The 27,760-nt window shown below is 37.7% G+C and overlaps 4 protein-coding genes across 4 annotated transcripts in view; 2 read left to right on the top strand and 2 right to left on the bottom strand.

The window, feature by feature from the left end:
• Nucleotides 1–5,505: 5,505 nt before the first annotated feature.
• Nucleotides 5,506–10,001, bottom strand: LOC107565734 (cell division control protein 42 homolog; the record flags this gene model as incomplete). The annotated part of the gene is made up of 2 exons (XM_016251006.1): nucleotides 5,506–6,864; nucleotides 9,792–10,001. Coding segments are annotated over 2 exons (300 nt in total), but the record flags the coding sequence as incomplete, so codon positions are not given.
• A 7,544-nt stretch (nucleotides 10,002–17,545) lies between these two features.
• LOC107565726 (AP-5 complex subunit beta-1-like) lies at nucleotides 17,546–20,417 on the top strand (the record flags this gene model as incomplete). Its single annotated transcript, XM_016250996.1, has 1 exon — nucleotides 17,546–20,417. A coding segment is annotated over one exon (2,670 nt), but the record flags the coding sequence as incomplete, so codon positions are not given.
• A 186-nt stretch (nucleotides 20,418–20,603) lies between these two features.
• On the bottom strand, nucleotides 20,604–23,790 carry LOC107565729 (uncharacterized protein C1orf50 homolog). Its single transcript, XM_016250998.1, has 5 exons — nucleotides 23,564–23,790; nucleotides 22,257–22,372; nucleotides 22,071–22,157; nucleotides 21,329–21,460; nucleotides 20,604–21,140 (listed from the first exon to the last, which is right to left on the bottom strand). The coding sequence occupies exons 1-5, from the start codon at nucleotides 23,610–23,612 to the stop codon at nucleotides 20,955–20,957; spliced, it is 570 nt and encodes a 189-aa protein (XP_016106484.1). The 5' UTR covers nucleotides 23,613–23,790; the 3' UTR covers nucleotides 20,604–20,954.
• A 1,078-nt stretch (nucleotides 23,791–24,868) lies between these two features.
• The window catches only part of p3h1 (prolyl 3-hydroxylase 1), a 13,311-nt gene continuing 10,419 nt past the window's right edge, over nucleotides 24,869–27,760 (top strand). The window contains exons 1-4 of the mRNA XM_016250997.1: nucleotides 24,869–25,350; nucleotides 26,121–26,273; nucleotides 26,415–26,604; nucleotides 26,794–26,925. Of these exons, the coding sequence (XP_016106483.1) occupies nucleotides 24,895–25,350; nucleotides 26,121–26,273; nucleotides 26,415–26,604; nucleotides 26,794–26,925 (931 nt within the window). The 5' untranslated portion in view covers nucleotides 24,869–24,894. The remainder of the gene's footprint in view (nucleotides 25,351–26,120; nucleotides 26,274–26,414; nucleotides 26,605–26,793; nucleotides 26,926–27,760) is intronic.

Raw genomic sequence — 27,760 nt, 5'->3', positions numbered from 1 at the left:
GCAGCAACACTTGTGTCTGGCAGCACTGCTTGCTTAGAGACGTGTAAATAATAGTTATTTGTGTAGTCTTTAAATTTATACATATTTCATAAGAAAATTAGTAAGACATTTTGTAAGACGAGTGTTTAAGATGAGTGCATAAGATAGATAAGTGTATAAGATAGAGGAGTATATAAGTGTATAAGATAGAAAAGTATATAAGATAAGTTAATACGATAGATAAGTAAATAAGTGTAAGATAATTTAATAAGATAATTGTGTAAGAATTCAAGAACATTTTGTAAGAAAATGTGTAATAAAGTTTATAGAAAAGTTTGCCATATTGTTTGCGGTGTCTGAGTCACATTTGAGGATATGTTAGGACATCCAACATAGAAGGTGCATACCAGTTTTTAACTTAATGGATCAGACGGTTGTGGAGTTAGTTTTTTTTTTTTTTTTTTTCAGTTGTATTGCCCCCCATGTATTGCCATAGGATTTTATGAAACTTTGTATGCGTCCTCAGAATGACCTGTTGTCTATGGTGTGTCCAGTTTCGTTAAGCTTGGACATTGTGTTTAGCAGATTTAGGTCAGCTTGTAAAAATGGCCATCAATTATCTTCATAATGCTTCGCAGATATGGATATGCATAAGATCAGCATTGAAGGAATCAGAAAAAAACATGAATTTCGATTGTAACTATGATGATTCCAGAGTTATTAGCAACCAATTATAACCAAATTTAATATACCCCTTAATAGGGTCATCTTTTGCTATGTTTATAAAACAATAATAATAAAAAAAACATCTGGCTTGCAGAATTTCTCCTTAGTGTAGCAAAATATGTTTTTTTCCCCCAAGGGAAAACATACTGATAAAAGGTATATTTTAACATTAAATGCATTAAAAATACACACACCGCATGCGTCTGCTTCCGCATCATGTAAACAACGCATGTCCATGGTGCCGCTTGCTTACGTTAACACGCACATGCGTTGTTTACATGATCTGGAAGCAAGTCAGTGTGGGCTACTTTAAAGGTCCCATATTGTCAAAACGGAAATTTCCTGGCTTTTTTCACGATTACTGAGGTCTAGGGGCTATTTAACTACTATATACGTTTCAAAACAGTCAGTCCACAGTAAAATGCACACAGCCTGCTTAAAGTTCTAGCTATTTATCACGAACCGTTGTGACTTCCGTAAAAAGTTGATGTCAGAACTACACAGTCACTGCCTTCAGTCACCACCCCGAGCACCGCCCACAGTCCCACTCTCCTTTTGCCAAACCCCCAGAGAACATCGCGTCCATGCTTTTGCTGAGCAAGGACAACATGGAAACATGTGGAAAAAGTTAACTTTAACCATGAAACCTGATCGGCCGACCTGTATCGTTACACTCTCACTCAAAGGATGGACGATCTGACAGGATTGTTACTATGAGGTGGATCACATCTAACCTGTGTAGTAAAGACAAACTCACCATGTTGATCTAGTCATGATGAAGATGTATATACATTTCAATTTCAGCAGGCAACTATTTTTACAGCTACATTATTGTTCCAGCCACAATTAATCACAACAATGTATATACAATTACAAATGATTATATATAAATCGTCAGTTTGTTGTTTTACACACATGCACACAGACATTTCATACACGACATAGTCGTGAGACGCAAGAAACATAGACATATGGCAAGAAATCTGGGGCTAGTTTTGAGTAGCGATTGGGCAGGTTTTCTTGTGAAAACCTGGCAACCCTGAAGCAAGCGTATGCGTCGTGATACTCTCTCCACAATGGCAGTGCATCGCTGCAGACGGGATGAGAAGAATTGTTGAATAAAGTCATTATTTTTGTTTTCTTTGTGCGCAAAATGTATTCTCGTAGCTTCCTAAAATTACAATTGAACCCCTGATGTCACAGACTATTTTACCAATGTCCTTGCTACGTTTCTGGACCTTGATCGCGTTAGGACCCTTGCTGGGAGGGTCAGAGAGCTCTCGGATTTTATCAAAAATATCTCAATTTGTGTTCTGAAGATGAACGAAGGTCTTACGGTTTGAAACGACATGAGGGTGAGTAATTAATGACAGAATTTTCATTGTGAACTATCCCTTTAAGTTTATTAGTTTGTTAAAATTGTGTAATCCAAACAGATGGAAATTTCATATGCAATTCATATATGTAAATCTTAAATTTAGGCCAAAATATTTTTTGAGTGCAGTTTAAGGCGCGAGTAAACAAACATTAAAATCATATTATTCATATAGCCTAAACCTGACTAGCCAAATCAAAAGGAACCAAAAAAGTAGCATTAGTTGTATTTCATGTCCCAAAAAAAGACTAGGGAAAAAGAAAGTGTGAGAGACTAAGATGTTCCCAAAGCCGATCCAATATAAAGACAGCCTTGCGTGTTCTTACAGTGCAGTTGCGGTATGCATGCAAGACTCTGAATATGACTAACAAGCTCTGCTTGTTGCCATGTTACAGATGGCCAAAGGGTGGCGGCGCGCAGGGGATGTGGGTTTTTGATTTAAGACAGTAATATGTCAACGCTCATAGCAGTCGCAGTCCACGGCCTAACCTTTCAACACATCCCACACTGACTGGCACATATGAGGCTTCAACCCAGCCCTCTTCTGGCTTATCTGCGGCTTCATCTCTCGCTGTGCAGACTTAAGCTTGACAACACCATCCCTGAAAGACATGGAGTTGGGTTTGTCACCTCTACTGCTAATATTTATGGGTCTTTTGAGGCTTATGTGATTCTCGTGGCCTTCTAGGTTTAGCCTTTGACTCCAATTGGCCCTTCAGGCATGACGAAGAGAAATGCCATCCTGCGGGAGACATCACAACACTCTCCAAGAAGAGCATGGCAGGGTAATGAAACTAACGTCAAACCCAGTGTTTGCTTTGGATGGGAATCAGCTTTACAGCTCTCCCACTTAAAAGAGGAGAGATCCAAAAGCAGTGGACAGCTTGGACAATGTTTCATTCTTGCCCAGATGACAAATCACCCCTATTCTCGGATAAAAGTTTAAAATTTCAAAATCATCCACCTGGAAATTGTGAGTACAAAGCATGAAGTGATGGGGAAGACCTGCGCATAGGATCACACTGACCTCAAATCACACCTCTGAGGATACAGGTGTACAAGTCATTGAGTACAAACGCTCACCCTCAGGAAACACAGAGACATGTCTTGAGAGGGGAAAAAGCTTACATTCTTTTAAAGCACAAGGCCACTAAAATCAAGGGTCCAAGTAAAGAAATTGTGAAATAGTAGACCTATAAAAATTGAATTGGCACAATAGTACTAAATTTATGTTAATTAAAATACTAAATTTTGTTTTAAATAACTAAAAACTTCTGGCTGCCAAATGGGTAAAACCTGGTGATTTGAAGGATGATGGCAAAGATAAGAGATTTAAAATGACAATGAATTCGTTTTTGGGGGCTGCACTGAGATCCTTAAAGGGTTAGTTCACCCAAAAATGAAAATTTTGTAATTAATTACTCACCCTCATGTTGTTCCAAACCCGTAAGATCTCCGTTCATCTTCGGAACACAAATTAAGATATTTTTGATGTAATCTGAGACCTCTCTGACCCTCCCATAGACAGCAAGGGTCCTTCTCGTAGCTTCGTAAAATTACGGTTGAACCCCTGATGTCACATGGATTATTTTACCGATCTCCGTGCTACATTCCTGGACGTTGATCGTGTAAAGATCCTTGCTGTCTATGGGAGGGTCAGAAAGCTCTCAGATTCAATCAAAAATATCTTAATTTGTGCTCCGAAGATGAACGGAGGTCTTATGGGCTCAGAACGACATGAGGGTGAGTAAATAATGACAGAATTTTCATTTTTGGGTGAACTATCCCTTTAAATAGTCTTTCAAAGTCATCTAATGATTCTTGTTCAAAATATGATGTAGTATAATAATATACTGACAGTATTTTTGGTATATAAACTGTTGTTACACTGAATGACAACTTAGTGGGTGTCTTCTGTGAATGCTGTTAAAGCTTTATTAAATATTATTTAAAAAAAACTCTTTTCGTTTTTGACCCACAAGAAGTGCAACACATATTGTGATATTGTACATCACTACAGAGTTTTGACTCATATAGTGAATTTATTATAACATTACGGTAATGACTAGAAAACATGTACATGCGTACAAAAAAAAAAAAAAATCTTAACTGACCTAAAATAGACCATTTTCTTAATAAACACTCAATATAACAAGAATAAATCTTAATTCCTCCTTTTGATTTGTGGAGCAAAACACGACCCGGGCAGCTTCTTGACAGGTTCTCGTGAGACTCACGCGATGACGGCGGCACAGCTGGTGATGTTTTCATAACAGTCATCATCTGCATCTGCGTTCTGGCAAAGTTGTCAGTAGGTTGAATCTGCACACTGATAATGATGCTGATAAAGAGTGAAGTCATGCAGGTGGACACCCCCACCAACCAAACAAAGGAATGCCAGCCACTCCACAGTTCATAATTAATGTTTTTTTGTGGCTGTTTAACACAAGTGCACACTGACAACCATCATGTAAAACACTCAAGGAATGTGTCAACTCATCCACCCCAGTGTAATTTATAAATCTTGAGTAGACTGTGCGCTAAAAGCAATATATTGAGCTAAAATGGGATTTTTAATTATAATTTACAGCCAGGAATGTAAGAACATGAAATATTAAACAGATTATAAAATATGAATTAAACAGATCTTATATAGGTAAAACCAGTAACAGAGCTACAGCTATTTGCAGAAAACAAAATATTTCGGTGCTCACCATATTGTGAATTTCCCATTTGTCATAAATTATAAAATGCTTATCAGGAGTAGGTCACTGAAAATGTATAAAAACTAAAATCACACAAAGTGAAAATATTAATAGAAATGGACATTCCAAACTGCATTGTCATACTGAAAAACATGAAAATCTTGCATCAAACAGGCATATTTGTTTCAAACAATGGCTGTGTGAACTGTGCCTAAATTGAAATGTTAGCAATGTGTAAAACCAGCCTTTTGCAGTAATAAGATGGAAACGGGTCTTTACAATTTTTTTTTACTACGGTTTTACTATTTAGTCCAAATGACATCTTTCCTGCTTTAATGCGGCTGTTATGAAGCACATTTAAATGGACCTAAAATATGCACTTACATTTGTTTGAAAAAAATGACTAATGTAATATTCCCATGTGAATGCATTTTGAAAAATACTCACTAAGCTTTCACTGCTACAGATCACTGATGAAGAGGCTATCCTTTACCTATCTGGTCATACAGCATACCCTGCTGGCAGAAATGATCACACTGACCAACAACTATAGTGCCGAGTCCAAAAATTGCTGAGGCTGGGGAAAAAGGACAAATGATAAAGAAATTTGCTTATCAATTAAAAAAGTACACAGGAAAGATGTTCCTTAAGTAAAGATTCAGTTAGTGTTCATTTTACAATACATGCAACACCTTAAGAAAGGGATTGGAACATGATAAAGGCAATTAAGGTATAAGTTTAATATTTTTTTTCTCAAAAGAATGCATATACAGTACAAAGGAGAGACTTCATACAGAGCATTTGGTTTACACCAAAACAAAAACAAAACAAATAACTAGGGAGGGGAAACAGACTGGAAATCAAACTAACTCTGATCCACCCGTGTTGCACTATTAAACTTGGTTCTGAGAGAGGTCATCTTGCACTACCACATAAACATTCAACTGTTGCTTGATTTCTTTCTTAAAAACCAGAGGTGGATCAGAGAATCGCTGTGGATCCAGCCCCTAAACAAAACAAAGGAGTGAAATTAACCTTTGAGGAAAACAAAATTTAGATAAAACAATAAAAGAAAAAATCAATAATCACAAAGAAAAAAAAAACATTTGGTAAAATAAAAACAACTGGAGCCTACAACAACTTTTGTCAGCTTACATTATTATTAATGTTAGCCTATCCGAAGGAACCTGGAGGCTTACCTACATGCATCACAAGTTCTGGAACAACGCTTCCATGGTCCCTAGCAACGCATTAGAACCCGCCACTTGTTCTGCTAACACTGTTAGAAAGTTCCCTGCTTGAGATAGACCAATTTTTTTTTAGGAGTCAAAATTATACACGAATATCAACTGAACCATTTACAGGACTACTGTCTTGAATGCCTATTAAATGGGAATATTGGCAAAGAATAAGGAGCTATTTCTAAGCACTTCAGGTGTTGTTGTTCGAGGGCGGGAGGGGGATTACGGCAGACTCGCGAACACATCTCCAAATATAATAATTATTTTATTTCTTGGGCTAGTGACGTTTCGAATCAGGTCAGTGATTCGGTTGCCATTTTGAACACCGTACGATCTTTGCACAGCACAATGGAAAGAAATACAACCTGAAACTACTTAAGACTTTAGCGACTGAGAGTGCCTGTGCAGTGGTACTACTGTATGTCACATTAACCCACTTAAATGTCAAAACATGGCTGGCAAACCAAGGCAGCATCTCTAATAAATCTCACAATGAAGTACATAAGTAAGACCCCTGAATCAAAACTAGAAAAGGCCCTCTAGGTTTTTATATTAATGAGCATGTGGGTCGTGTGTGGTTTTTGTTGTGTGTGTGTATGTGCATGTGTATGGTGGGTACTCTTTATATCTTTATTGCAGAGCAAATATTGAAACTCACTTCTTTTACACATTGCTTTTTAGAGTGTAAAGCTGTGGACCAGCCTTAGCAGAGCAAAGAAGGGAGGGGGAGAGATGTGTAACAGGGCGCTCATAGCAGCACACATTTACGCTTCTTCTTGGGCTCTGGGGGCTCCAGGGCTGCCAAAATCGCCTCATCAAATACGTTCTTTAGGCCTTTCTGTGAACACAAAGCAAGGGAGAGATGGACACTCAACATGGGTCAACGCACAGACAAAGAACAGAAAATCAATGGGTGGGTTGGGAACAAAATCACTTCTGCCAGACGCAACATGATTCAATGATTTTGGACATTTGAAAACGCAAAATATAAGAACAGCATTGTAAAAATAATGGATAAGCAGCATAAACTAAATTTAAATATGTAGGAAATGCATATAACACAAAGTAATATTTACAAGTGAACCAAGCATCTAAGAACGCCAATTGGGAAAAAGCCAAAAAAGGAAAATAATCAAATGAGACGTGTTTTGAAAGAAAATCTGCTAAATGGATTTAAAAAAGGCAAAATATATTTTCAAACGGTGCATAAGAGTGTTGCACTCCTACTGGTATCTAAAAGCATAAACAGCCAAACTGCTTAAAATAATAGTCCACCCTAAACTGGAAGATACTTGAAAACTTGGAAGATATTCTGAAGAATGTTGGTAACCAGTTTCAGTTCCCATTGATTTCCATTTAAATTTTTGTACATATAATGGAAGTCAATGGGAAATGAAACTGGTTACCAACACTCTTCAAAATATCTTCTGTGTTCTACAAAAAAAATGAAAGTCATACAGGCTGAAATGACACCAGAGTGAGTAAATGACGACACAATTTTCATTTTTGGGTGGACTATCCATGTGGGATGTGTCAAATTGTATTAATGACCAATTCTGCACACACAGATTCCATGTGGGCCCGCTAATGACCTAGAAATTAAAATTTCAGATGGTTGGCCAATTTCATAAAACAAACAATTTTTACTACTTCCTCTGCAACTATTGAGTAAAACCCAGTCAACTGAAAAAAACAACTGAATTAGCCATGCTGTGCAGTCATTCAGGCACAACACAAAGTGTCAAACAAGAAAGTGGAAGTGCAAGCATACACAGGCTCAGAGACCGAAGGATTGGTGAGGTGAAGGGCTGGTCAAACAGAAACTCAGGGCTCTGGATGAAATAACAGACATTCACAGGGACAAATGATCTGCAAGAGAATGCAACCTGCAGTGTGGAATTGCTACAAGACTGCCCTCATCTGGACAAACTGAGCAAGAACAACACTTTCATGAGAATTTCACATTATTTTTGTTTGTTGACAAAACACCTCAAGTGAACCGCTAAAGCAAGAGACAGTTATTGTCCTGTCGAGCTCTGTTAGCATGTCTCAAATGTATTCTGTGACAAGGCTCCACTGTGTGAGCCATAGTGAAAAGGATTTATTCACAAACAACTGGTGGAAGGTAGATGTGGATTACGCTTTGTGCAAAAAGACACTGTGGGTAATGTATAATAGTGTTGTGTTAGTGTTGGCATCAAAGTTGATCGAGGCCATTTAAAAAAAAAAAGATAACTATTTACTCTTTAAACAGCATTAAGCATTAATTGATGAGAGAGACGCATTAAGTAATGGCAATTGCAGCGGTCCTTTATTAATGGCACAAATCATTTGACAGGATTATATTAAGCCATTTAAACTCTCAAGACGTTGTACGGATAAGAATGGCACCAAATTGTAGCCATACGTTAAGTTTAGAATTAACTTTATATGATACAATTGTTGCAGTACAAAATAAATACACTGAGATAAGGAATAATGATTCTTGCAAACAAACTGAGCAGCAAAGTAATGAACCATTTTACATTTGTCTGCTCTTAACACTAACAATGAAATAAAGACTATGAACTTTCATGTCTAAAGCAACATATCAGTACTAGAAAAAAACGATATATTCAACCCTTCATTGTAAACCTCCACATTTTTATTTTCAAACCCAAAGTGCAAATAATTATAGTAATACAAATCTGTAGAAAGGAGACCAATGTCACTCCCAATAGATGGGTCTAATGTTAGCAGTCTCCAAAGCCAACAAAAAAAAAAGTAGAAAAAAAGATAATAGCAAAAGCAAATCCTTTAGTATTGGTGAAACAAGATACATATTTATGACGTCACTTAAGAGATTGGGAAACTTGTCATTTCTGTGGAGCAAGAGGTAACTAAAGCAGCAAACATCTGGGGAAGAGTGGGGCGTTAGAAAGAGAGAGGTTTAAAATATACAGCACTTCCGTTTTCGCTGCGTTTCAGGAGGCTCGAGGGCAGCTAGGATAGCTTCATCAAATACATTCTTCAGACCTCGCTATGAACACAGAAGGGAAGGGAAACAGAATAAGGCACCAATGTTAGCAGTTACAGAAAACAGATGAGAAAAAGAGAAAGAGGTGAGATATAAAGAGAGGAACTAGCACATTTCAACAGAGAACAACAGCCAGTGAGGAAGAGAAGCTGCGTGTAGAAGAGCTTGTTGCACAGAAAGAACCACTAAAGTAGTAATTCTACAGGTGCAGATGCCACACAGGCCAGTGGATGATACTAACAAATGAAAATGGATAAATTAGTGGAGCAGGCTTAAAAAAATAAATAAATAAAACTAAAATGCCAAATAAACAAATAAAATCATAATAGCTACTTTAAAATACATTCACCTATGGAGTCGCATAAATTATATTCTAGCAAGCATCAAGAAGAACTGCTGGTCAATGACAGAACAACCTCTAATCACAAACCAAAGGTTAATTTTCAAAAACGAAAAATTCAAACAAGTCACCAAGTCTCTGAGCCTCTGACCAAATGCTATGAAGCTTCCACTTTCTTGTTAACGTAAACCGTACATAAATTGAAATAAATAAATATATAAATAAATACAAAACACACCTGGAAGACTTTGTTTCAAAAATCAAATCTTAATCCTATATCATCAGGACACTATTTTAGCATGTTAAATGACCAACTGAAGAGGCAGTTTCTGTTTATAAAGTAGATGATATACTGTACATTCATGAACATATCACCACAATTGTGTGCTGTCCGTGAGACCTCACTCACCTGCGTCAAAGCGGAGCACTCCACATATTTGACAGCCTTCAGATCACGGGCCAGCTTCTCTGCTGTCTCCGGAGTGATGGGTTTCTGTTTGTTCTTGGCAAGCTTCTCGATGGTAGAAGGATCATCTCTCAGATCAATCTGTGTCCCCACCAGCAGGAAGGGGGTCTTTGGACAGTGGTGGGTGATCTCAGGTACCCACTGTAGGACAAAGGATCAGACCTTTTTTTTTTTTTCAATCAACTTGTGTAATTGTTCTATAAATGACCAACACGACCAGACTGAGTACTTATATACTCTGGTGGCCTGCCACAGTTTCATAATAAAATGAACAAAAATTTACACTTCTCAAAACATGTCATTGACATTGAGTTTTGTGCCATTGCTTTAGCAAAGCATGTCAAACGAACTAAAAATCAAACGCGTGAATATTCAGATGTGTGCAGCACATTTTATGGAGGACTGTTTCCTGGGAGATTAGACTACAATGCCGGCTGTTCTGACTCACAGACTGGAAGTATGTTTTTTATAGGGATGCACCGATACCGATACCGATACTGCGCTCCTGTACTCATACTCGTACAAATGCCCCGATACCAAGCAGCGTGTGAATAGAGCTGTGTCCAGAAAAAGAAACACTGAAAACAGAACAACAGAGAGTAGAATGGAGTTATTAGAGATTAAGGATGTCTATGAAGTACATGCAAGTAATTAATATAATGTTAAACATTCAATATTCACAGCTGTATGGCGGATGTGCCTGAGCTGATAAGCGGAGCGCGCTGAGTGGATTGAGCGCGTGGCTGCACAGATGCGTGAGCTTGTCGAGTGAATATCTCACAGACATCACTGGAAAGTTTGTAGTTCGGTCGGATATGACAAAAGCAAGTAAGTAAAACAATGCACAAGTTACTAAAGTTATTTGACGGTAAGGAGAGCGAGAGAGTCCGAAGTTTTGTGGTGTTTCCTGCACCACAAAACAAATATACAGCACAAACAGTGGTGACAGATTCACGATCAAATGGCTTTGAAAGAGTTACTAGTTACAAGTTATTCACTAAATCCATCAAACTAGTTACTAAACCAACACCAGACCAGAATCACTTACTGTTGTTCATATGACAAAGTGCAGCTAAATATCCAAAAACGCTACAGCTGTTTTTGTAACAGAACTATATTTTAATTAAAAATACTTTGAGTTTACTTTAAGCGGTGTAGAAATACTTTATGATCCGTAACCACATCTAAATTTGTCAGTATAATACCAAAACAGACTGTAAGACCTAATCTCCCTGAGTGAAATTTCTCACGCTGCTTTTTCAGTGTTAGAAACTAAATGTGTTGTTGGTCTGCAAGCATAAAACACCCACATTAGAAACTGCAACAAGCCTAGCTGCTATCAACATAAAATGTGTGAAATTACTCATTCCCCATTAACTGCTGCAGAAGCAAGAATAAGTCATATTCAAATCAATTCCACACCCTTCAATGTCTCATAGATAGTTACATTTGTGCAGTAATAAATGTCCTTTAATTAGCCTGACATGCGATTGGCTCATTTTATATGCATCCAAGAAATGGTATGTGCAATGACTGAGAAATGGTTTCACTTGAATGCATTATGGCTTTTCTATTACCCACCTACCCCAAACTGATGGAAACAACTGAAGCCTGAAACCTGTCTGATTTAAGCAAAATGCATACTACTAGACTGAAAATCACACATATTTAAAAGGTTAACAGTCTTCTATTGTGTTCCGATTGCAGACTAGGTGCATCAATTACAAGATCATTCTGCACTCAGACTGTTACAATACCAACAATATATTCTTACACAAATCAGCAGAGTTCACTCTTTTTAACATGGACGAAGTGCTTGCCGTCATTTTTACACACACTTTTTGGAAAAAAGCCCAAAAATTGCAAGACAGATGTGGGGAGCAATTCAGTGCTTTTTAGACTGACAGCCTGTTTGCGTTTAAAATTGGTTAGATAATCTGAAGTACACATACTAGAAGAGCATCAGCAAAAGACGCACACTGTGATTTGACATAGCTCCATCTTTGAAGTGATACTACAAACTTTACATAATGTGATTTAATACTCATGCAAAACTACACTAAGGACAACCTAAATCCAACCTTAAATGCTCAACTATTCATATTCTCTCATAACTCAGTCTCTGGCATGTTAGTGTGAAAGTCTGACCGTGTTCTAAGAAAACTCAAATGTTTCCCAGAATAATTAACCATAAAATAACTAAAATATAACACGTGCACAATCTGCACATTGTGCACCAACCATAGTTGATTAACAGAAAATATAACCCATCTCTAAGTCTAAAATTCTAAAATATTAAAATGCCTTTTTCTTAATTTTTTTATTTGTATTTATTTTATTTTTTGCAATGGTCATACAGTGGAAATTAGGAAATGCAATTTTGTGAATGCATTTGGCATCTTCACTAAAATTTGAGAATATAAATTTGGCAATAAAATCTGTAACGTGTAAAAAGTACTTGTATATCCATGTAAACAAAATTATTAAAGGGGTCATATCATGCAATTTCAATTATTCCTTTCTCTTTGGAGTGTTACAAGCTCTTGGTGCATAAAGAAGATCTGTAAAGTTGCAAAGACTAAAGTCTCAAATCCAAAGAGATATTCTTTATAAAAGTTAAGAGTCAGCCACACCTACCTAAAACTGCTCATTCTAACACGCCCCCACATGTCTACGTCGCTATGTGAGAAGATTTGCATAACGCTGTCCAAATGTTCAAGCAAAGAAAGAAGGCGTAACTTTTATTCTCGCTGTAGTATTGTTGTTTCCGCCGCCGCCATGTCGTAAAGATGCTGTGTGCTTCGTTGTGAAAGTGAAACTACTTTGTTTGGTCTTCCAAAAGAGGACGATATCTGCTTCGTCATGCCGCCTCTGCTCACTCTAAAGCCTGTGTTATACTTTCCGCATGAGCAATCCGGACATGTACATGGACAGCGCGGACGCGGACTTCTTGTATTTATACTTCCGAAAGCATACGCTGATGGTCCGCTCTGCGGACGTGTTCCATACATGCGTAGTAGATCGGCTTGAACAATAAACAAACATGTGAACAAAGAATTGCCCAGAGTTATTGCACATCTGGCTGTCTTTATATTGTTTTATCGATGGATTGTACAGGTTCGAGTAGCAACGGGCTTCTTCACACAGCCTGCGCATGCGCAGTAGCCTACTGACCGCGCGTACTTGTCCGTGTGGTCACAAAAAATTGGAGGCAAGCGATGTCCGCGCGGACCCTCCGCGCACACTCTCCGATGACGATTTTTACGTCACGCATACCATAGCAGACCCTAGCGGACCCGCGGAAAGTATAACGCAGGCTTAACCCTCTCGCCGTTCCTCACGCTAGCCCCCGGCCTCTGCTCACTGTAAGCCGGCATGTGTGACGCTGTTTCGTTGTGAATGCGAAACTACTTTGTTTGGCCTTCCAAAAATGGACACGACTAGAAATCAGTGGTTACGTTGTATTTACAACACTGTTCCAGAACACTTCAACCCAAATATTCAGATGTGTGCAGCACATTTTATGGAGGACTGTTTACTGATCCTGAGAGAGTAGACTACAATGCCGGCTGTTCTGACTCAAAGACTGTAAGTACGTCTTTTATATTTAAAGAGTTTTTATATTTTATATATTTAAAGCGAGTTTTTTGAGCAGTGTAGAGTAGGGCTTGTTGTTTGTCATTTCTCCGATCACAAATTCAGACATGGTTTTATGTTTACGCGTAAAAAGACAGTACAAGTCATTATAATCCATAATTATGTCCCCACTGGATGCAACGAATGCCTCGTTTATAATGGGTTTTCATGTTTTTGAATCATCACTCCGGCCTGACAGGGCATCATCACAGTATGGTGAGGGGCGTAACATTTCCGTCACACGCTTGAGGTATTCGACCAATCACAACACACTGGATAGCTGGCCAATCACAGCACACCTCGCTTTTTCAGACCGATGAGCTTTGTAAAAATCGACACGTTTCAGAAAGGCGGGGCATAGAGGAGAAACAATAATGTACAGTATGTGGAAAATAATGTGTTTTTTTTACCTTAAACCCGCATAAACATTTCATTACACCAAATACTGTTCTTTTTACCAGCATCATATGACCCCTTTAAATTGTATACGTCAAATTGACAAATTGCCCTGTAAAACAAAAATAAAATTGTACAAAAGTCAGTTATACAACAAGCTAATACGACACAGTCTGCAATTACGTTAATGTGAATATTAGATTGCACACTGTAAAGATCTTTTTAAAAATCACATCAAAACCAATAGCAAACACAAAGAATGAACGAAAAGCAAGCACAAACATTTCAACCCCTATTTAAATGTAATTAAAAGTAAATGTAATGTGTGCAATAACATGAACTTTTGTACATGATATTGCTCTGATTTCATCTCATATATATAAATATATATGTATGTATGTGTATATATATATATATATAATAAGATCAATAGCAGGCCTGCCAGTGTCATCGATACTAAATAAAATTTAATATAACAAACTCAGATTCAATGCCACATAATTATAAAAAAAAAATAATGCAGCATTTCTGAATTTCCAATGATGCTATACCACTGAAGGCCACCAAAACACAATTTTAATGAGCATTCACTGCACAATTCCTTTATAGCAACCACAATAATTCAATCTGCATTTAAGACAAATTAGCAATAATATGCTAACATGAAAATATAAATAAAGGATGACAGTTATCCGTTGTCAACAGGCAGAAGTAGCTTTTTATTTAACACCGACACAACTTCAATTAATTATTGTATCAACACAGACCTTACATACATGTGATACAATAACAAGATAATAATTGTAAAAGCGCTTATGGTCAAATCTGACCGGTTCTCCTCAGCCCCAGCTAGCCGCCTGTGCTAACTGCGGTCCGGTGCCATTTAACACGTTCAATTCGTTAAATACCCATTCAAATATAGATATACTCAGACAGTACACATTCATAACTCGATGTTGCACCAAGTCATGCGCTGATATTGATTAGAAGCAGAAAGATCACGTTAATATTTAGAGCGTCATTGGCACTCACCGTATCCGTTCTGTCGGTTTGTCTGCGCCGGGCGTTGGCAGGTCCGCGCGCTCGGGGTTTCCAGCACTGAAGAGCAGGGGCGCGAGGCTGCGCCACTCCATCACACTTCGAGCAGTGTAGCTGATATATGCACCTTCTGCAAAAAAAGAAAGTGAAGATATTTGTCATTTATTTTCCTCTTGTAATGTTTCATCGCTTTTCTGGAAAGATCTGAGTTCCTATTGTTTTTCTAAAGTTAATATGAACTGTAATTTACACATTAAGGGTGTTGTTTGCTTTTTTTTGAAAACCAAAACAAATCTTTAGAATCTGCTGTTAACTTTCTTATCCTTGTGGCAAAATGATATTTTAACAAACAAAGGTTTCTTAAGAAAACGCCTACTTTTATAGATGTCTTATGTGAAGTAGACCATTTAATTAAATCACTAAGAGTAATTCATAATAAAAAAAATATTAATTTTTTTGAAGAGATATGATGAGATCTTTCATGTACTGTGATTAATACATGTGTTGGTGTTTTTTTTTAAAGTCCTCTTTTCTTTATTTGTTCTGTTCCTGCCTTTACGTTCATTAAAAAGCTGTTTAAATGCATCTTTCTCTTTTAACAGTCATTATCAGTCTTTTTTTCCCCTTCTCTTCTCTTCCATATGCTCAGATGACATTGGATGTATTGTTGATACATTATGTGTAATGTATGCAAAGTTGTTATTCATCAATGTCAACTCTGAATTGTTTGCAATAACAAAAAAAAAGTTTTCAAAAAATTGCAAAATGCAAAAGCTAACACAATATATGCAAAGTTGTATCATTTTAATATGTACAGTAAAACACTTACAGGCATCGTTCTATTTCAGTTTGACTTAAGATTCAATTCATTAGCAAGGAGGGAGAAAAGATAAAGCAGGATTTTGTCCATGCACGGCGTTGTTATTCATCAATGTCAACTCTGAATTGTTTGCAATAACAAAAAAAAAGTTTTAAAAAAATTGCAAAATGCAAAAGCTAACACAATATATGCAAAGTTGTATCATTTTAATATGTACAGTAAAACACTTACAGGCATCGTTCTATTTCAGTTTGACTTAAGATTCAATTCATTAGCAAGGAGGGAGAAAAGATAAAGCAGGATTTTGTCCATGCACGGAGAGAGAGAAATCAAGTAATTTACCATTTACGAGTTAATTAATTAGTTGTACACAAACTGTGATAATCATGTATATATATTAATATTTATAATAATAGGCTTGATATGTGAAATGATGTCTTCAAAGATTTCCCTTCGAATATGTTTAATATAATGTTACTTAACATACTCAAAAACATATCTTATTAATGTTGCTATCATTTATATATTGGATTGTTTTGCAATTGGAATAGCAGCAGTGTTAATGTGTTAGTGTTAGTGACAGCAATAAACTCAATGTACATCACCTTAGCTTACAAGCCAGGAGCTTGTTATTCATTGTAAAGGGTGTGATTTTATTGTTTCTAATTATTTATTTAATTTTCTAATTTAGATTGCTTTTTGACCTACTTCTCTAAATATTTAGCTCGCCAGTCACACGATGGCAGTAAAGGGCTGGGCAAAAACGAGATCAGGTCACCGTTTCAAAATAAAAGCACACCGTTTCTGCTCAGAAATGTGAGTGTAAATATAAGAGTGTAATATTAAAATATAAAAATGATTTTAAAAAAATCTATAAATATTCACTATACAATTAGCTAATGAAAACAAAATAAAGTATTATGGGATATTTAAATATCGGCGACTTAGACTTTAATTTTAAAGGATTATACCTGAACAATTTACATTTTGATTAATTAAAATCTTCTACAGCGCACGCACACACACACACACACCGCTCTCTCTCGCTCTCTCTCTCGCTCTGGCGCGCACGCACACACACACACACACACACACACACACACGATGCGCAAAACTCTGCATTTGAACAGTCCATAACAAATACTTAAACTAGTAACAAAACAGTAGCTGATTCAGAAGCGCCGGATTGTCATAGCAAAGTCAGAATTACCTCCTCTCCTAGGTTCACGAAACGGTCGTCCATAAAATGCATTGCTGTTCTGTTGTAAGTCATCTTAAAGATTTCTAAATGCATCTACTTTCGGAAGGCCAAATAAAGTGCTTTTGTTTTCGCCTAGAAACACACAGCGTCTCTCTGACATGCTGCTTCAACACTAACTGCGGTTACTGAAACCACGCCTTCTTTCTTTGCGTGCACATTTGGGCGGCATTATGCTAATATTTCCACATAGTGAGGTAGATATGTGGGGGCATGTTAGAATGAGCCATTTTAGGGGGGCGTGGCAGAGTCTTAACTTTGATAAAGAATATCTCTTTGGTTTTGAGACTTTAGTCTTTGCAACTTCAGGGATCTTATCTATGCACAATCAGCTTGTAACACTCCAAAGAGAAAGGAAAACTTGAAATCGCATCATATGACCCCTTTAAAGTGATGAAAGTTTGTAATGGTATTAGTTTTAGTTAATTATAAAAGCCCTGCTCCACAGTGTTTGCAGCTTTTGCAGTAGCTAGACCTTTTAATTACCATAAAGCTTTGAAATGCTGTGCATTTTCCCTGTAATTAACTTGCTTTTGTGTATTATTGTGATTTTTTTTCCCTTGTAAGATACTTCTTGTGTCTGTACTACTGGAGCATCCAACCATTCTCTGCCCTTCTGCCTCTGTGGGAGAGGAAACGGCCCTTGAACTCCTGTCAGTCTTCTCTCACACACCACAGAAATCCATCGTACTCAAGTGCAATGTCATGCTGGCCATCACCAATGTGATAGTATGCACATCCTGCCTGGCTACCCACACAAAGACGGCTGAAGACTGGCTTGACCTGCTATTTCAGACGATCCAGGACACCAATGACTACAGATGTGGTCTATCCCAGCAGCCAATAAGGGCCACCGCTTGTGATTGCCTACGAGAAATGGAAACCTGTAGCCCTGGTCTTCTTTCTCAAAAGTTAGAGGCCCTGTATCTTCTAAAACAGCAAGAAACCACAGTTCTGCATCAGTCCTACTGTTTGCTTTATACACTCGGGCTGAAGAACGCCATAAGGATCTTGACGAACCAAAAAGATGTTACTGACCTAGAGTTTAAGAGTATCTTTGGAGGAAATGAAGGGTTTGCATGGAAAAGCAATCAGTTAGAATTGACCGCATTGCCTATAAACATGCTGGTGCAAGTCCCACGTTTGACACAAGGACTGGATTGTAAAGAACTCAAATCTATAATGTCTTCGCTCTTGGAGGAGTCTTACCTGCTAACGCCTATTTCCCAGTCTGCCCTACTTAGGGAGCTTGTAGAAGTTGTCGCCATGGTCCCGGGACTCTCTCCGACGCTATTCAAATCGCAGCTTCTGCGACTCTTCGGAACGGCAGATGTTTCACTCATGCATGCCACACTCTTTATGAAGGACACGTTCACAGATAGCCTTTTCACCGCAGAGGACGAGAACTTCCTGCTCATGCGTCTTGTGGGCACAGCCCAGCATCCGCTCCTAAGAATTCCAGAAAAGCTCTTCTACATGGAATGCATCCTGCACTTCCCTGAGAACCGTCCCATATCCAGCAGCGGAGAAGAGTGTTTACCCGTTCTGGTTACGCCACGTCTGGCAGCGTCTCTTCATCCAACAGTTTTCAATGATAGTGCAACTATGCTCTGCAGGCTAAACCTTCTTTGTTTGGTGCACCTTGAAGCCAATGAGGGCGAAGCGGACAAAGGAATCGGCTTCCTGTTTGATCACTTATTGGCCCTTTTGAAAATCGTAGACAATGACGGTAGCAGAGAAGTGGTGGTGACCTCTTTCAGAGCGTTGTTTATTTTTCTCATGCACTTCAATGGCATGGAAGAACTCTCTGAGAAGCTGATTGACAAATTATGCGACATGTATTCCAGACATTCGCGACTCGCTCCAAATTTGATTGGCCTCGCGGATCGCATCCAGGAGCATCTGGATGACCCAGTCTGGTCAGTCAAGTTGCTAAGAGAGCTTCAGAAATGCATTATGGAAATGCCTCCATTGCAGTTGACGATTCATAATTTGAGTTGGCACTTGAAAGTCTTAAAAAGAGTGGCTAAAGAGGGTCAGATTACCCAGAGAAACACCATTTACCTTCTTCTCAATGTCCTCATCAACTCCAACTTGTGTGAAAGAGGCAACTGGCAGGTTGGAAACGCAGTTCTCGCTGTTTGTCGCAATCTTTTGGAGCACCCCTCCATCGATCAAGTGTTTATCGAGTTGGCTGATCTTTTGCAATACATATCAATACAATATGACGATACAGACATTAAGGATCACGCTCGCTTCTACTACACATTGCTAACCAACCTTTCGTGGGAAAAGCTTACGGGGGTTCTCGCCAAAGAACTTGATGGAGGACGTGCCAAAGAGCGGTCACATTCTGCAATTATGGCCGAGAGCGAGGGGATCGCCAGTAATCTGACTGTGCACAAAACAAACCGGCATGTTTTACAACTCATCAAGGTACAAGAAAAAGCCACACAAAGCTCTTTAGAGCCAGTGGAGGCAACAGAAGAGGTTAGGAATTGGTTGGAGGTTTATCAAGGACAGTTTCAGACACCTGGATTTGGCTCTGAGGTCACTTTAAGGTACAATCTGACTCATGCAAAAGAAACCGATCTTTTATTCGATAAAGTCTTCACAATCTGTCTGCATTTCGAACTGAAAGACTCAAACTACGCAACGGTAAGTGACATACACGTACCATGTGTGTTCAGAGATGGAAAGCCACCTGAGGTCAAAGTCAAGCTCAAGCCCTTTCAACCCTACCCTACTAGTTTATGCGTCAGTGCCATGTTTACCACGCAAGACGGACGCTCTTGGCACAGCCGACTGCCTGATGTGAGCGTTTCATTCCCTGAGATATTCCTTCCTCTGCCTTTACCTCCAAACTCATCCTGTGAATGCAAGGAACAAGTGTTCGAACACATCTGGGAGGCCACAGCCTCTGGGAATCCTGACAAATCTGCCATTAGTCTGTTCTGCTTTAAATCTGAAGATGAAAGTCTTGCTGATCTGATCAAGACACATTTTCAAGGTTACCTTATTACAGATCAGCAAAGCAAAAGATCATGGAAAGTCTTGTTCTTTCTTCCACCCAAGTGCCATATCCTTTTGAAGATTACACAGACTGAGGATGCCGCTCGGGTCAGCATTGCAACTGACAACTGGGAGCTGTTACCTTTTGTGAACTCTTACCTCCAAAACATTACTGATAATTGTAGCTCAACAGTAACAGATGGCTAAATGGGTGTCTTGCAGGTGTTCATTTACATAGGTAATTTTAACCAATTCATTTTTATTAATTCCTTTTTTGATATAACACCATTAATTTTTGTATAGAAAATCTCAGACTAACATGTTTAATTATATATATGATGAGCACATATGTTATGCTGTTTCATGTAGAGCAGTGGTTCCCAATCCTGGTCCTGGAGAACCCCCAACACTGCACGTTTTTGGTGTCTCTCTTATCTGACACTCCCATTTGAGGTCTTGGAGTCTTCACTAATGAGCTGATGAGTTGAATCAGGTGTGTTTGAATAGGGAGACATCTAAAATGTGCAGTGTTGGGGGTTCTCCAGGACCAGGATTGGGAACCACTGATGTAGAGTAAGTAGTGCTTTTCTACTGCTTTATTTAAAAAAAAAAAAATAAAAATAAATTATCAACTGAGGCACTGAATAACTGATTTAATGTAAACGAAATGCCCAAAAATATCAGTAGCCCTGAAATTAAGATAAATTAGACCACAACATTTAAAATAAATGTAAATGTAACAGAAAATCTGACCATAAGAACACATTAAATGCATGATTGAATGATACATTTACAGGTCCAGTAGAAGTGACAAAGGAAAGTTTACAGTCTGCAAAACCGATTTTAATTCAATTTCCTCTTTGTATTAAATATATATATTAGGAGCTTTTAAGACAATGTGGCCTCCATGAGCAGATAAGACAGTCTGTGAGTGAGCGGTGACCTTTCACTGTGAAAGACCTTCAAAGTTGGGCTCTGTACAGGCTGGTAGAGCAGTTTGTCTGTTCAACAGTTTGTCCATGATGCCAATTTCAGCATCCCGCTTTTCAACTTCCTCTTGTGGTGTCCAAGACATATCATGTTGGAGTTTGTATCCGCCAAGGAACTTGTGAGGACAACTAGGACCCCATTCCTGTAAGAGATTGAAACATATCATATTAAACTGTGCTTTATTTTAGCACAATTATTTGTTTTCTGGTGACTTTTACTATAAACCCATTTCTGAGTTTATATTGCAATTACACATATTTATATTGACCTCACTTCTCACTCATGTCAGCTGATAAGACCCAGACACTCATAATGAGGCAATCAACTGACCTGTGGAGACAGAATCGAGAAGTACCGCTGTCTGGATTCACGCATGTAAAGATAATACATGTTTCCTGGTTTCTTCACAACATTGCAGGCAGCATGGTGAAGCTCAGCATCTTTCTTGGCATCTTCTAAAACCTGAAGTGTAAACAGGAAATAATTTAGCCATTATTTATGTCACTTATCAGATTACTGGTACAGATATTCAAACATGAAAAGGAATAGTACCCAAAAATACAAATGTGCCTATGATTTACTCGGGCCATTGAAGATGTAGATGTTTGTTACTCCATGGGAACAGACTTTACGGAATGTAGCATTACATCACAGAGTCCAAAGAGCTGATAAAAATGTCACAATAATCCACAGGACTCCAGTCCATCAATAAATGTCTAGTTATTGAAAAGCTGCATGTTTGTAAGAAACAAATCTACCATTCAGATATTTTTAACTTCAAGGCTGGAGTTGTGTGGATTACTCGTAGATTTTTTTTTTATCAGCTGTTTGATGGCACCCATTCACTGCAGAGGATCCATTGGTGAGCAAGTGATGTAATGCTACATTTCTCCAAATCTGTTCTGATGAAGAAACAAACTTATCTACATCTTGGATGACCTGAGGGTGAGTACATTTTCATAGAAGAAAAAAAATAATAATTTAATGGTAAATAATTTTACCTTATGTCCAGGGACATTTATGGTACTGCTGTATAACAAAAAAAGTCATTTGATTGACAGTTCAACCTTACCTTTCTTGCTTGCTCCTGAAGGTATCTTATCTGGTCAGCAATCAATGTAAGTTTGTTGCAAGCATTGGCTCTGATGAATTCATCTCCCTAAAATTACCCCACAAAAAAAAAACTAAATGAATGATTGATTTATTTTTTAATGATGCTGATATCACAAAAGTGATAAAGAGCTAAAGTATCACTAACCGTCTGTACTTGCTGTGCCAGAGCAACTAGATCCATAGGATCCCCAACCCGGTTAGTCTGGTAGGGACTCACCAGTGCCATTCCACTCGGGTTACTGCTGGTCTCCACCAAGGTTACTATAATATTAACAGTGTTGACATGTAAAATCCTGTTGAATCCATGCTAATGTTAATGACATGTTAATATAACATGTTAATCCATGTTAAATCATGATCACTTCCCAAAATGGCTTTATTATTATAGAGAAGAAGAAAGTCAATGGTTGTGTTGTTTCTGCACCATTTGGGATGATTCGATCCTGAGCAAATGGTCATCAACTGATAAATGGGAATGGTTGTGGGACACAGAGAACTATCTCAGACAATGGGGTGTCTGAACTTTATTAACATACAGACCACAGCTGTTACGACAGGAGCAACTTCGTTTAAGGGTGTAAATCGTAAAGGTTAAGGGTGTAAAGGTTAGTAAATCGTAACTATGAAAGGTTTGAGTTTAGGATGTTTGGGGTTCATTCCGACTCCGTTGATCCCAAGGTACTACATGCAGCTGTGTCACTAATTCTGCAATAATCATCTTCATTGAGATCTTCAACGTCCTCATCGTTTTTCTTACAGTATATATATTATAATAACTAACAGTATATTTTCATTTAGGCACCACTGCCATAAAAAGAGAAATTACAAATTGGTTTTTACTGCTTTCTGCACTGATCTGATCCACAGTAATTCATTAAGAAACTACGGCTTACCAGTGTTGGGGGTAACGCATTACAAGTAACGCGAGTTACGAATCAGATGACTTTTTTATGGAGTAACGCAATATTGTAATGCATTTCTTTTAAAAGTAACTTCCCCAACACTGACGGCTACTATGTGAATTTTTAAAGAGTTGCGTAACAGGTTGGATAAGCTCTCCAGATTGAAAGCAAGCGCCTCTGGAGGTGCAGAGGAAATATTAATTATGCTTAAATGGCAAAAATATTTTGATCTTAAGCTTCTGAGAAAATGTCAAACGTGTGAGTATTGGTAGCTTATATCATGGCACGACGTATGAACCAATAATCCAGTAAGGGGACATTTCATAACATTACGAAAGTTCTGTCAACTTATAACGACTATATATTTTGTTTATCATTGATAATACTTTACAGCAAAAACATCCAACCACTACTGTTTAAAACAGAACTATGGTGAGATGGAATGATTAACTCGACCAATTCAATCTGGGTGATAAAAAACACTGCATAATATGATTTATTCTTATTATGTCTTATTAAGCGAGTTTACCATTGAAAGCATTTGTCTTACCCGTGGTGGTTTTGTTGGGTTGTTGTGGTAGACTGACAGTTTTATCCATTCTGTAAGTAAATATCCGTAGCGATCAGCAAATGAAAACGAGACTTCTCGCCAGTGTCCCAAAAGTCTAGCACAAAACGAAGGAGGCGTTTCTGGGGTCCTATTGAGTTTCCTGCATCGAGTAGTAGCCTTGATAGTTGCCTGTGTAAAAGTACCCATATTTTTTTCATCTAATAATTTCTACACATATTTAATGGGGGGGGTCAAACTATAACACGTGTTTCTAGGATAATATTTTTGAATATTACAAGGCAAATTTATATTCAAAATATCGATAATTAAAATGCAAAGCGACCGTGCATGTTTAGCGGTAGCCTTCGCGTAAATGATTATGTCGTGTTATGCAGACTGCAGATAATGTTGTAACGTGAGTTTTCTGCAGTTATGAAAGATCTCGGTTTGAAATTATAAAACGAAAAAAATGCAAGTCTGTACAAGTGTATCACTTGTTTTGCACTTTTGGAAGTTACCTGAATTATGCAAGATGTTTCTCTGTTTTTATATCCTTATTTTTCAGTTAAACAATTTCAAGCTGAGTTGTAGTTTTTTCCCCAATAACACTTAGGGGGAAAAAAGTGCCATGTTTAGTATATATATAAAAAAAAATTCTAACCGAAAAAGGCTGTGAAATTACTTTTTTTGTAAAACTTTAAAGTAACTTTGTAATATAAGTGCCATTTTTATGAGGGTTTAAATAATCCCAGGTGGTCTGTGACTACTTACATAGAATTAGATTTTATTTATTGTGAAATTGAATGTTACATTTTAAAAATAACTTCTATAAAGACGATTACATTATATGATGCTTAGCAGATCACTATCAAGAACACTGCTTTTTATCTAGACTATGCATGCGAGAATGTACACAAAGTGCTGATGTGTTCTTAATGACTTAATAAAAGTTACACCAAAAAAGTGTTAGCTGAAATGTAAAAATACAAATAGACATCACTTACATTCGATTACTTGACTCAATTATCATTAAAAATAAAATTTCTAAAATAAAAATAAATAAAATTGAGTTTTTTTAAGTGTGAGCATGCCTTCAGGTATGCCAACTCGGGTCTCCCAGATTGTATATTTTAAGCATACGTTATAGTTTCAGTTTAGAATGCGTCACAGTCCAATCTTTGCGATTTGTGACTAGACCCAGATTCACACAGTTGCCCTAAGTTCTTACACAGGGCAGGCTTTCACACAGAGTCCTGGAGCTCCACCCTCTCCAAAGACTCTCGGAGATTCTCCAAAACCGAGTTCTACCTCACAGGCCTACAGTCTCCAAGATGTGGCTCTCCCTGTCCCTGATCTCAATCCTCTTCACTGTCCATTTCACCGTGTGTGACACTCAAAGCAATGGGATGTTTGAGCCATACGATCTGCTTTTTGATAACGCGGTGGAGGCGTATTATAAGCAGGACTGGCTGGCTGTGATCCTGAACGTGGAAAGAGCTTTGCGGAATAAAGCAGCGCTGCGTAAAATCCAGACGCACTGCCGCTTATCCTGCGCGAATCACACCGCTTTCGGGGATCCTTTCCCAGGTGTGGGGGTCCCGATCCCAGGAACCGGGGCCGTGGAGGATTTAGCGTTTTTCCAGAGGATTCTCAAACGGGCCGATTGTGTGAATGCATGTGAAAGCGAGAAACTGGGACCACCGACACTTCATAAAGTTAGTGAGGCTATAGAGCTGGAGTTCAAGAAAAGGACGCCTTACAATTACCTGCAAGTGGCTTACTTTAAGGTAAAAAAGAGGCTTGCAAAATGCACGAAAAACTTGTTATAAAAACGCATAAAAAAAAAAAAAAGTAAACAGAAATGGGGACAAACCAGTGCATCTCATTAGAAGAATGCTATTTAGAAGAAGCTTTTTGTAAACAAAGAATATCTTGTTATCAAATGCATTCTGTCAGTGCATAAATGTGCATCCGAGCAGATGTCCATTTTGTACACAACATTATGTAGATGTCACTGAATGGTTAACAGTTTGAGAAGTTCTTTCACGTTTCCCCAACCCCCCCCCAAACTCACATCGCTGTGCCACGTCTTTAGGTGGAGCCTTGCAGAGTTTTAGATGCAACCAGAAATGCTATGAAAGGCTCTATAATACCACAGCCTTTTACAATGGTGCTTTATTAAATGAGCCATACAGTCGGGTGCATCAGCCTTAGACCACCAGGCCTAATGAAAAAAAGGCTTAATTTCGTTTTGTATTAAAAAATCATACTGCTATCATATTATCCAACGTCCTAATTTGAATGAGCTGTTGAACAGCAAAGTCATCATGAATTTCAACAGCACTACTTTAATGACACCGCCATTATATATTATGTAATGTATAAATAAATAAAATATATATTAAAAAAAAATACTCTTATGCTGGCCAAGGCTTTTATTTGATCCAAAATACAGTAACGTTTAGCTATATTGTAGGAACAGTTTTGTCTCTGAAGCATAACATGGAAAGCATGAGTGTTTTTTAACCAATATCTGAATATTTTTTTGTGCTTACAGATAAACAAGCTTGACAAGGCAGTGGCAGCAGCAAATACATTTTTCATGGCAAACCCCGACCACACAGAGATGAAACAGAATTTAGAGTACTACGGGATGATGGCTGGGGTGCAAGAGACAGATTTCAAGGACCTGGAGGAGAGACCGCACATGGTACGAGCAATGTTTATTAATCTGAATATCCCTACATAGATAGATAGACAGATAGACAGATAGATAGATAGATTTTTTTATACAACCTTACTGCCTTATAAAATGTTTATAGAATTCTGAAATATAATTGCTGATTTTCAGGCTGAATTTTTAGAGGGCAAGATTCATTACAGTGCAGAACATTTTGCCCCAGCCATCGAGCACTTTGAGGCTGCTGTCGAAGAATATTTCACCGCTTATGAAGAATGCAGAGTTCTCTGCGAGGGATCGTTCAATTATGACGGTTACAACTACATGGAGTACAATGCCGATCTCTTCCAGTCTATGACAGGCATGTGGTATTCCGATGCTTTTGATTTTGACTTAACAACAGCAGATTATCTTTGATCTTTTAGTTTAATTTGATTTCATTTTTAAATCTCGGTGGCGTTTGATGTCTCATTTGAATTCTCTTTTTCTTGTTACACTACATGTTTCATAAATATGGATTTTCTGATATATATATTTGCTTTAATCACAGATCATTACCTCCATGCTCTGAACTGCAAACAGAACTGCGCTGTGGATCTGGCATCCACCGCTGGAAGAGAGAAGCCTTTTGAAGATTTCCTCCCATCGCATTTTAACTACCTTCAGTTCTCATATTATAATAGTACGATTTACTCTTCATCAGCAGAATCATATTCAGTAGCAGATTTCAGTGTTGTTATTGTTAACTAAAACCAAAACAATATTGTTTTATGTCTATATAGTTTTTCGGTAACACTTTAGTATAGGGACCAATTCTCACTATTAACTACAGTAGTTGCTTATTAGCATGCATATTACTAGCGTATTGGCTGTTTATTGGTGCTTATAAAGCACATATTCTGCATGACCATATTCTACATCCCTAATCCTACCCAGTACCTAAACTTAACAACCTTACTAACTATTAATGAGCAGCAAATTACAAGTTTATTGAGGCAAAAGTCATAGTTAATGGTTTGTTAATAGCAAGAATTGGACCTTAAAATAAAGTGCGTCCTGTTTTTCCTTTTATTACAATTTTAGCTTGAAAAATTATAAATGTTGCCTTGGAAACTAGCTTAAATAAAATAAGTAAAAAAAAAAGGTAAATATTATTTCAGTTAACATTTATTTCATTATAAATAATGACAACTTTTTTAATGGTTTTAGTTTTAGTTAACGATAATATATGGAAGCCCATTTCCGCCATGTAAGAAAAAAATTAATGCCTTAAAAAGTCAAAATTATGACATACTTAAGTCATAATTACGAGATAAAAAGTCAAAATTAGGACTTGCTAAGTCGAAATTATGAGATAAAAAGTCGGAATTATGACTTAAAAAGTCGAAATTATGACTTTACAAGATTGTGACTTGTATAGTCATAATTTCGACTTTTTAAAGTTGTAGTTTCGATTTAAGTCATAATTTTGACTTAGTAAGTCAAAATTTTGACTTTTTATCTCGTAATTATGACTT

The sequence above is a fragment of the Sinocyclocheilus grahami genome, unplaced genomic scaffold, assembly GCF_001515645.1.
Source record: "Sinocyclocheilus grahami isolate Dianchi unplaced genomic scaffold, SAMN03320097.WGS_v1.1 scaffold1021.1, whole genome shotgun sequence".
Lineage (NCBI taxonomy): Eukaryota > Metazoa > Chordata > Actinopteri > Cypriniformes > Cyprinidae > Sinocyclocheilus > Sinocyclocheilus grahami.
The sequence above is the reverse complement of the archived record's forward strand: the minus strand, read 5'-3'. Positions and strand labels throughout refer to the sequence as shown.

Excerpts from the sequence above, each read along its gene's own strand:
- LOC107565729 (XM_016250998.1), bottom strand. The coding sequence starts at position 23,612 with ATGGATAAAACTGTCAGTCTACCACAACAACCCAACAAAACCACCACG. Across the intron at positions 22,373-23,563 it reads ACCCAACAAAACCACCACGG|TAACCTTGGTGGAGACCAGC; the intron begins GTAAGACAAATG and ends TTAATATTATAG. Across the intron at positions 21,461-22,070 it reads TTCAGGAGCAAGCAAGAAAG|GTTTTAGAAGATGCCAAGAA; the intron begins GTAAGGTTGAAC and ends TTTACACTTCAG.